At 59.9% G+C, this 10,680-nt stretch overlaps 2 protein-coding genes across 2 annotated transcripts; one reads left to right on the forward strand and one right to left on the reverse strand.

Annotated features, from left to right (window-relative positions):
* Positions 1 to 3,674: 3,674 nt before the first annotated feature.
* LOC108538267 (putative uncharacterized protein MRGPRG-AS1) lies at positions 3,675 to 4,152 on the reverse strand. Its single transcript, XM_017886265.1, is given in 3 exon segments — positions 3,675 to 3,932; positions 3,935 to 4,089; positions 4,092 to 4,152. Coding segments are annotated over 3 exon segments (474 nt in total).
* A 2,922-nt stretch (positions 4,153 to 7,074) lies between these two features.
* MRGPRG (MAS related GPR family member G) lies at positions 7,075 to 7,944 on the forward strand. The gene has a single exon (XM_017886276.1). The coding sequence runs from the start codon at positions 7,075 to 7,077 to the stop codon at positions 7,942 to 7,944; it is 870 nt and encodes a 289-aa protein (XP_017741765.1).
* The last annotated feature ends 2,736 nt before the right edge of the window (positions 7,945 to 10,680 follow it).

A 10,680-nucleotide genomic window follows, 5' to 3' on the forward strand; every position in this document is an offset into this window, starting at 1 on the left:
CTGGCTCCCCAACCCTGGCCCCATCCCCACCCAGACCCCTTTGCTGCATAAGGGAGAGGTCGGGGACCGTTAGGATGCTCACTTCTTCCCAGAGAGCCTGCCCCCGGCGCCCAGGGGATTGAGGTGACTCTAGATTCCTCCTTATTAGTCCCTTCCTGAGGAGTCCGGGAAATGTGGCCTCATCTGAGGTCTCCATGGAAACTGGGCCCAGCCCGTCCTCACTCTAGTAGCTAGTGTGGCAGCAGGTATATGGCCTGATGGCCCAGGATGCTGGTGGGGTGTCCCCGTCGCCCCAGATCTGCCAGCTTAGCCTCCAGTTCTGTGGTCCCTGAGACCTCAGGACATTAGGACCATGTGAGCTGGTCTCCAAACTGGAGGCTGAGCTTCCGTGAAGGCTCCCACCTGCCCCTGCCTGGCCTGCACCTCCTCTGACCTCCCCCGCTGCACCTCCTCTTCTGCTCCCAGAGCCACAAGGCCCCACCAGGGACCCCTGGCTACCCTCGACCCCTAGACCCCACCCTGCAGGACCCTGGCGCCACACTGCTCAAAGGTCACCTCCACCTGGGTCGCAGGCAAAGCTCCTCGGCCAGGGCCCAGTCCACCCCATCCACACGCACCCCTGGGCCCCTGCAGGGCTTCTGCAGCCAGCACAGAGTTCCCAAGAAGAGGCAGCTACTGCTGGGGGCAGCCAAAATTCCAGGGAGCCTGTGTAACCCACTCTGTCCTCAGGGCCCAGGGAGGCTGTGGGTGAGGCCTGTGTGTGTGAGGACAGGAGCAGAGACAGGCCCCCAGCCAAGCATCCCCGTCCCCTCCCCAGCACCCAGGTGCGAGTCTGTAAATCAGCCTGTGCTGCGTGGCGTCTTCACGGGGCGAGGCAGGCTCACTCAGCTGGCTCGTTAGCTCACACGCTGGAAAAATAAAAACAAACATCACACCTAAAACGTGACCACGGCTTTAGTTTTGTTGTTCTCGTGAAATTGCTCAATTCTTCCACAGCCCTGACCCTTTTCCTCTGAAACACACCCCATCCGCCCGCCCTAATGGTGCCTGCACAATGCCCAGCTGCAGAGAGGGGGCTCCTGGCAGCTCCTAAGGCCATGGGGTTTCCTGTCCATTCAGCCTCCTGCTTTCCCACCACCCCCATGTGTGGCCACTGAAGCATGTCAGACCTGCTTATTCTAATGAAGAGGTAATTTTCTTTTCAGCTGTTGGATCTCACTAGCAGCAGAGCCAGCGCATTCCGAGTCATTACTCTGCCTTGGGCGCTGGGTCACACATGTAACATGCATGATGTCACATGAACTTCCCAAGTAGCCCGCGGGAAACTGAGGCTTCGAGAGACTGAGAGGGCCTGGCAGGAGCCACCGCCGGACACAGCAGAGCCCAGTGCTGGCCGCCACCGAGGGGCTCTGGTTTCTAAGCTGGGTGCTCCCAGCCCGGAACCCTCTGTCCCCTGGTGGAAGGAGGGAGCAGCAGCCCTGTGGGAGTCCCTAGCTCCGGGCCACACAAGACTCCGACCTGGGAAGAAGGAGGGAGGGAGGCAGAAGGAGGGCGGCCTCAAGTCCCATCCACCAGCCTCCGCAGCTCCCGGTACACCCTGTTCCACCCAGGTCTTCTTTTCTGTGTTCTGAAGCTTTGGCATCTGAGGCCTTGAAGACCCCAAGGGACGGCCCTTCCCAGGGTCAGTCAATTGCTAGAGAATGACAATGCCTTCATGAACTCACCTTTCAAATGCAGACCCACGCTCAGCCCCTCCTCTATCCGGCTCCCACACTCCCAGCCACTATCCCTGCCCTCATCACCCCAGGGCCAGATTCCAGACCACCAGGGACTGGCTGTAGGACCCAGAGCTCTGAAACTGTTCCAGCTGCCAACCCTAAACCCACTTACATTGGCTGCCTTGCCCACTCCTTCCTACAGAAACCAGGAGGAAGCTTGGGTCCACATTTCCCCTCCCCTCTCCCTCTGCCTCCTGACCGACCCGGTACTGCCCCATGTGGCCCCTGTGGGGTCGCCTCCCCCTCCTCCTGGGAGCTATGAGTTAGCAACCATCTCTTCAATGGCAGCATCTCCTGATCTGGCGGCCTCGCCTATCTGAATAATAATAATAATGATGCCTATATTAAAACACTCCCACTGTCGAGCTCCTCTGCAGACAGGCGGGGGTGAGGGTGAGCAGGACCCTGCTGGACGCCTGGTGCCCACTCTCCATCTGCCCTGGGGGACCTGGAAAACCTTGTGTTCTCCCTTGGGCTGAGTCAGGCCGATGTTGTCCTGAAGGTCAGACAGGACGGTGGCACGGAAACCATGTGAACAGAGACGGGTTCCTGGCGAACCGGCTGAATCCTGCGCTGTTCCTGCCTCCTCAGTGGCCCCCAGCCAGCCCCCACATAGATCACCACTGAGTCCCCACACACACCCGAGGTGATTAAACCATTGCCCACACTTTCAGACTAGGACACTGCCCAGGGCCACAGAGCTGCTGTAGGGTGAGCTGTGCAGAGTCGCCATGCAGTCCCGGCCCTCAGCTCAAACCATCAGACAAGCTCAGGATGGCCGTGTTCACACAAACCACACTTGGGCGTCTGCACCACCTGGACAAGCAATTTAAGTTTCCGGCACCTTGGTTTCCCCATCTGCGGGCAAGGATGACAAGGTCGCCATCTCAGACGGCGCTGTGGGGGCACGTGGGAGGCTCGGTGGAGTGGCCAGCGCTCACTCAGAGCGCTTACCTAAATGGTACCAGCGTGCCACCTGCCTTGCAGTCATTTCGTGTATCAGCCAGAACAAATAACCACAACCAGGTGGCTTCACACAGCAGTACTTTATTCTCTTGGTTACGGAGGACAGAAGTCTGAGGTCAAGGTGGGGGCAGGGCCGTGCTCCCCAAGGGCTCCAGGGGAAGGTGCTTCCTCGTCTCTTCCAGCTCCTGGTGGCTCTGGCCCTCCTTGGCCTGTGGCTGTGTAACCCCTGCTGGCCTCCAACCTCACGTGGCCTCCCCCTGCTCTCCAGTGTCCCTCCTCTCCTTTCCTGTATAAGGACACTTGTCATTGGATTTAGGGCCCAGACAGATACTCCAGGACGAGCTCATCTCAAAATCCATGTATCTGCCAAGGCCCTTTTCCCCAGGAAGAGCTCGTGCACAGCTTCCAGCAACTGGGACGTGGACACATCTTCTTAGGCCACCGTCGGCCACGACACGGATGGGGCAGGCATTGGCTCTGTCCTCCTTGCAACACTGGGAGCCGCTGCTCCCCCAGCGGAGGCTCCCTCCATGCATTCCACCTGCACCAGACCCCTCCCAGGTGAGAAAGTGGAAGCATGGCCTAGACAGTGGGCAAACACGAGAAGGGGCTGTGCGAGGGGTTAGGGGTGATGGAGAAACCATGGTTGGTGGCTGCCTGGGCCTGGCCGGGGCTGGCCAAGCTGCACAGGATGTCCTCCTTAAGAGCTTCACCCCAAGCTGCCGCAAACAACTGCCCTTGCCCAGCACAGTCTGAAGTGCCCAATAGAAAGCGGCCCGAGAAATTAGCCCATCCCACTCCCGGTGGCTCTTAGACAGGGGAGGCCCTCCATGGGCACAGGGTTGCCATTGCCGTCGGAGACCTGGGATAGGAGATTGCTACCTGGGGTAGAAGCCGGGCACCCTGCCTGGCTTGAGGATCTGCGAGCGATCAAAACTCTTCACCTTGAGCACTGTGGCTGACGCTGAGCTCCCCATCCCACCTCCGATGGCAAGGCGGCCAAGAGGGACCCAGGCAGGTGGTCTCCCTCTGTGTGTCCCTCTGGGCCCCTGGCAACTGCAGGGGACTGGAGCTACCAACTAAGTTAATAGAGATGCTCGAAGTTTCACCCAAACAGGAGGCAGGGAAGGAGGGCTTGGAGGGGCTAGTTGAAACAGGCCTGGACAGTGACCTCAGGGAGGAGGTGGAGAGCCGCGCCGGGAGAGGTCCCGGAGACCAGCGAGGACCAGCATGTGGGGCAGAGCCGGCAGGCGGGGTAGCAGCAGGTGCCCCTGGGCCATACGAGCTGTGCTGTGTGTTTCAAAGCCATGTGCAACAATGCTGGGGGCTGGGCAGCTGGCAGGCACTGCCTAGAGCTCCACAGGCTGCTGACTGGTGTTACAGAACTGATTTCTGAAGCCAAGTCCATTTGAGAAATGTGAAGAGAAACAGCATCTTTACGACCAAATTTCTGGCTTGTGCTAACACACTCTGCACCCCACTCAGGAGCTGTGGAGCGCAGTCCATGGAAGGAAAAAGTCTCTCATCAAGAACATCTCACTGTCCAGTGTTCTGCAGAGCAGAATGCAGAAAACAGTCCGTCAACGGCTGGGAGCCCAGCCTCTGAGGCAGACAGATGGACAGTGAGGGGGTCTCCTTAGGAAGGGGTTGGGGCCGCCTCTGCAGACCACCCACTGATGCACTGGTCGGCTGACCCATTAGGAGAGCCAGTCCCAAGCCTGGGCACCCAGGCTTCCAGCTGTCCATAAACGGTCAGTCCAGTGAGAAGGGGAAACCAAGGCACAGAGAAGTTAGGTTATTCTCTCGAGGCCTCACAGCCAGGGCCCTGCCCACAGTTCTAGGCCCCCTGTGCTCACAGCCAACCAAAGACTGGCAGGAGCAGCCCAACATCAGTGGGGCAGCCGGAAGGTGGTCCAGCCTCACTGGGCACAGAGGATCTCCATTCACCTGCTCCCTCCCCTCCATGCACGAGGTGAGGTGGGAGCAGGTGGAAGACACTGGCCTGGTGCCTGCCTTCAGTTCCCCTGCCAGAGATGCTGAGGAGGAAGGAAAGGCCGGCCCACACTAACAACTCTTTGTTTTAGCTCATTCCTGCAATTCCTGTGAACAGTGCCACACCCTGCCACTTCTAGGGAACTGGCCGGATGCCCTCTGTCCAGCCAGATGGGTCCCAGAGGACATGGAGGGATTTAGGGACCAGGAGGAGCCTCCAGGCAATGAGCACTGGTCTGAGCAGAGAAGGGCCTGAGAGAGCTGAGGGCAGCCTCGTCACAGGTGAGAAGGCTCTGTCCGCCCCCACCGCATCCCCCAGGTGAGGCACTGGCACCCTCCTCTGCCCTCCGTAGTGGCCCCTGCTCTCAGCCTGGCTCCCCGGGTGATGGGGCTGGCTGGGAAGTTTGGATTTCCTTTGGGAAAGGAAGGCAGGGCAGGATGGTGGTGGGGATGCCGGCTGAGTTGAAACGTGTAGACACTAGAGCTCGAGGGCATTGCTGGAGCGGGCCGGGCAGGTGAACCTGTTCTGATAAAAATGAAGATGCCCCTCCTGCCGCCATGCCACTCCTCTCTGTAACTCTCCAGGAACAGAGCCCACCCTCAGCCCAGCACAGGGGCGCGAGCACCAGCCTCACCCCCAGCCCTCAGACTCTGAGCCGGAGCCAGAGCACAGCCAGGAGAGTCTGGTTACCTCCCCAGGGAAACTGAGGCTCAGAGAGGGGAGGTGTGTCCACCCCACCGCCAGTCACCACGGTCACCACCACAAGCCAGGGTCCGGCCGAGGTCTCCCACTCCCCCTGGCTGGGCTCGGAGGACAAACCACCATCACAGGCAAGGCACAGGAGCCGAGGCCCAAGCCGCACTCCCCACCCCCCGACTAGGGGCAAGGATAAGCACAAAGAAGGTGCTGGGGGGTGCTCGGGCATGAGGCAGGGGGCTCACGGGGGCCGGAGGAAGCTGCAGGAGGTTGCAGGTCCCTGAGAAGGAGCAAAACCTTGAAGTAAGACAGGACCTGGGTCAGGGAAGAGGTATGGAGGGCTCTGGGCCGGGGACACAGCCCAGGCAAAGGTGTGACAGGGAGGTGTGTGTTGGCAGCTTGATCGCTCTCTGTCTCTCTCTGTCTCTCTCTCTCTCTCTCTGTCTCTCTCTCTCTCTCTCTCTCTCTCTCACCCTGTCTGTCTCATCTCTGTTTCTCTGTGTCTATCTCTGTCTCTGTCTCTTTGTATATCTCTCCCTATCTCTCTCCCTGTCTCTGTCTGTCTCTGTCTCTCAATGTCTGTCTACATCTCTCTGTCTCTCCCTGTCTCTCTGTCTCTCTCTATCTCTCTTCTCTCTCGTGTCTCTCACCCCTGACGCCCTCACAGCTGAGCCTGGGTCCTGATGCATCTCCCAGGACTAAGAACAGGACCCGTGTGGATCCTGGGGGTGGAGGGATGGCTGGGAAGGGAAGGGCTGCTCTGAGACTCTCTGCCTTTCAGTGCAGCTTCGTACGGCCAATCTCTCTCGCGCTCTGAGAACATCTGAGAACTTCCTCGGCCTCGCTCCTTGCAAATGGCCGCTGGTATCTGCCCCTCCCCTTGTGTTAGCGGCTCCTGGAGAGGCCCTCTGGCCCTGCCACCGTCACCAAAGCCCCTCCCTTGGTTTGAGGCTTCAGAGCAGCCTCCTGAGTGCACCGAGTGCACCGCCAGCAGCATGAGCCCCGGAATTCAGCCTCTGCTTAGGCCGGGAGTGCACAGGGAAGGCTGGGGGCTCCCTCCAACTCCTCACACCACATCTTCCCTCCTCCCTCCTCCCTCCTCCTCAGGCCACCTGGAGCCTCTGCCTTTGGGCACCTCCCTGGACACCTCCAGAGACGCTCTGGGGAGGACTTCGCCAGCAGGCTGGTCTAGGCTCACCAGGTGGGAGCCCCATGGGGGTCCACCATGGAGAAGCTCCCACCCCTGGGGGGAGAGGAAGGCCCCACACGTGGGCTCCCCACGTACGTCCCCTCTGTCTGCAGAGCCTTCCCTGGCACATGGTAGAGGGTGCAGTGTCGCCCTCACCACATCCATGAGGGACGCGGACATCTTTTGAGCACGTTAGTGCACCGTGCCAGGAGCCCAGGGCCTACCCGCAGGCATGGGGAGGCGTTAGGCACACCTGACCTGAGGTGCAGAGGGCTGAGCCCCGGCTGAGGTCCTGCCGCTGGGAAGGGAGGTCCAGGGGATGCAGCCAGAGGGCATCTGCAGGGCCATGGATGCCACTCCCTGTGCCCCCAGCGGGGGCACAAAAGACGCCCAAGGACCATGTCTGTCTCCCTCTTGCAGGTCCCTCGCCAGCACGCTCTGAGCCGGCCAGGATGTTCGGGCTGTTCGGTCTCTGGAGAACCTTCCACAGCGTGGTCTTCTACCTCACGCTGATCGTGGGCCTTGGGGGACTGGTAGGTAACGGGCTAGTGCTCTGGAACCTCGGCTTCCACATCAGGAAGGGCCCCTTCTCCGTCTACCTGCTGCACCTGGCCGCCGCCGACTTCCTGGTCCTCTCCTGCCACGTGGGCTTCTCCGTGGCAGAGGCTGCCCTGGGTCCCCAGGACACACTCTACTTCGTGCTCACCTTCCTGTGGTTCGCGGTGGGGCTCTGGCTGCTGGCGGCCTTCAGCGTGGAGCGCTGCCTCTCCGACCTCTTCCCCATCTGCTACCAGGGCTGCCGGCCCAGACACACCTCAGCCATCCTCTGCACCCTGGTGTGGGCCCTGACTCTGCCGGCCGTGCTGTTGCCCGCCAACGCCTGCGGCCTGCTGCGCAACAGCAAGCGCCTCCTGGTCTGCCTGCGCTACCACGTGGCCAGCGTCATCTGGCTCCTGGTGCTGGCCTGCGTGGCCTGCACGGCTGGCGTGGTCCTCTTTGTCTGGGTGACCTGCTGCTCCACGCGCCCGCGGCCCAGGTTCTACGGCATCGTCCTGGGCGCGCTGTTCCTGCTCTTCTTCTGTGGCCTGCCCTTGGTCCTCTACTGGAGCCTGCAACCCCTGCTGAACTTCCTGCTGTCCACGTTTTCCCCACTGGCCACACTGCTGGCCTGTGTCAACAGCAGCTCCAAGCCCCTCATCTACTTGGCGTCAGGCCGGCAGCCCGGGAAGCGGGAGCCACTGCGGGTGGTGCTGCAGAGGGCCCTGGGGGAGGATGCTGAGCAGGGTGCCAGGGGACAGTCCCTGCCCATGGGCCTCCTATAAGTGGGCTTGCCCCACCCACAGGGCCTGCCAGGAAGTGCCCACCCCCCCACCCTCGCCCACCCCGCACCCAGACGCTTCCAGGACCAGGAGGAGCCCCACCCACCACCTAGCTCTTACCCTAAGCACCCAAGGGCTGGACACAGCTGGAGAGACTTGGTCCTGACCACCCCCTGGACAGGCCTGCTGAGGATGAGGGAGGCAGGAAAATGGAGCTGGAGAGAGGTCGGGCAAGGTGGGAGAAAGGAGAAGCCTCCTGAATAGGGGTGAGAACGGGCACCACGCCCCCAGGCCCAGCCCAGATCCCCTCACCCGGCCCCTCTCCACCCTGCTGCATCTCAGTCACAGGGGAGAAAGCTGCGAAGTAAAACAGAGCCAGCCCCCAGCCCACACTGGCTGGACTGGAACTCAGGCTTCTGGACTCCTGGGCTAGGTGGGCACTGTCCATCCCACCTGCTGGCTGAGACTCTGATTCTCCCACTACAGGGTTGGGGTGGGACTACTCCTTACTCCTCGCCCCGCTCAGCCATCATTGTCCTGCCCACCCCACGGGGACCACACCCAGGGCTCTGTCCCCCTCTCTGAGGCCCAGGACTGGCAGGTGACTGATGTCACCAGCAGAAGCCACCAGGTGGTGCTGTTTCCGTACAGCATAGACCCAGCCCGTGGGCCGGCGGACACAGGTGCCTCCATCCCCTCGGTCCCCTCCCATCCCCTCCCACACTGGTCCCCACCGGGCCTCTCCTGAGTCCCCAGGGCCATCTGCTCTCTGCGGGGTTGCTCGAGTCTCCCACCTCTGTCTTCACCCTCCCTCCTCAGCCCTGGGACGTCTGGAGCTTTTGCCCCCAGGGTTTGCTTTGGAGAGAGAGAGACAGAGAGAGAGAGAGAGAGAAAGAGAGAGAGAGAGAGAGAGAAAGGAAGGAAAAGAGAGAGAGAGAAAGAGAGAGAGAGACAGGAAGGAAAAGAGAGAGAGAGAGAGAGGAGGTGAAGCCAAGTTTCCAAAGCACAAACCATTTGATGTGTTTTCTGACCATGAAATAAAATACTTTCTGGTCATTGTTAAAACATTCAAGCTCTATAGAAAATACTAAAAAGATAAATCGCCGAAATATTTTTCCACTCAGAGGGGACATTTTTTATGAAAAGCACTCCAGTCGTTTATTTTTTTTTAATAAAGACCGGCAGAAATTTTCTTTTTGCCCAAAGGAAGGCACTCAATGGGTGCTACTGGTGCCGGGTGGGATATTCTGCAGCTGCCTTTGAATAAAGTTGTTCTTTTTCCACTAGAAAAGTAATATGTTGCTCATTTATGGAAACCTTGAAGAACCTTAAAAACTGGAAAGAAAAAAAGCTTACATGTAGTCCCCCAACCCAGAGGGAGAGCCTTTGCTGGTTTTTCTTCCTTCCCCGGGATAAACGTGTTCTGACCACACCAAGTCCCCCGCCCCCCTGCCCACTGCCAGTTCTCCCTAGACCGTGCTCTCAGGACAGGCAGCTCAGCAGGGAGTGTGGGTGCTGTTTGTTGGTCTAAAGACCATCTAGGGGGCTCAGGAGGAGGAGAGTGTGGGCATTGTTAGTCTAAAGGCCATCTGGGGAGCTCAGGAGGATGGGAAAACCTGAGCCCTGGTGGCCAGGGGAGGCTTAGGCTTTGAGGGGCAGGGTGGGAGGGGTTGTTCATTCTTGTGACACTTCACACAAGACCCCAGGAGCCATGTGGCCTCCTTCCTGAAAGACCTGGAAATGGGATAAGGGTGGGGACAGTTTCAGAGGTGACACCTACAGGATCCGTTCCATCCTCCCAGCCCAGGAAATAGCTGCAGGGCCCCCCGTGGGGCCATCCATCTGTGTACAGCAGGATAGGAAGGCGGCTGGCTGCTGATGGTGTCTAGAGCACAAGACAAATAGCCCAGTCTAGACAGATGGAGAGCAAAGGGCCTCTGCCCTGGCACCCACTAAGCCCAGAGACAACCAGGTTGCGTTCTGGACCTGGAGAAGCTACAGCCACATGGAAGGATAAGGCTGCCTTGGGCTGGTCTGGGTCCAGGCAGCCGCAAAAGCTGGACTACAGCCCGGGCAGAGCTTCACTCCAGTCCTGCCCGCTCTTCTCAGGCTGGGTGACCTCCAGCGTGTCACCTGACTGCTCTGAGCCCAGGCCTGTGAGAGATATCAGGGCAAGGTCTCCTTGCCCGGATGGCAGGGATCCAGGCCTCCACAGAGGGCGGCCCGCCCAAACCTTCAAGACCAGATGCATCACCTCGCCCGCCTCTGCAGAACTCCAGGTGTGTCCCGCCCGCCCTGACCTTGGCACACCCACCTCGCTGCCTTCTGGTGTCCCTGCCCCTGGCACCGTCTTGCCCAGCCTTCAGGGACCCGTCCTTGTGACTGTCCTGTTCTGTGATGCCCAGGGCTTCCCGGCAGCAGATGCTGAATTCTCAGCTCCTCTAGTGTGCACCTGCCCTGTCAGTGCCCACGGTGACCACTGTGTCCAGCAGCCCCCACCCCTGGCTAGCACAGTCCAATGTGTCATGTGCTTCCCACCCCTGCTTATTCGCTCCTGTGTTTGCCTCTTTAGTGTCTGTGTCTCCCTAGAAGGGGAGCTCCATGAGGGCACAGAGCATGCAGCCGACTTGCTGCTCTCTCCCTGGGACTGGCAGGTAAAGCGGCTTGATGAGTTCTTGTCAAATGGAGGGACAAGTGGATGGATGGATAAATGGATGGATGGATAAGTGGGTGGGTGGG

This window comes from Rhinopithecus bieti, unplaced genomic scaffold (assembly GCF_001698545.2).
Source record: "Rhinopithecus bieti isolate Rb0 unplaced genomic scaffold, ASM169854v2 scaffold_1014, whole genome shotgun sequence".
NCBI lineage: Eukaryota > Metazoa > Chordata > Mammalia > Primates > Cercopithecidae > Rhinopithecus > Rhinopithecus bieti.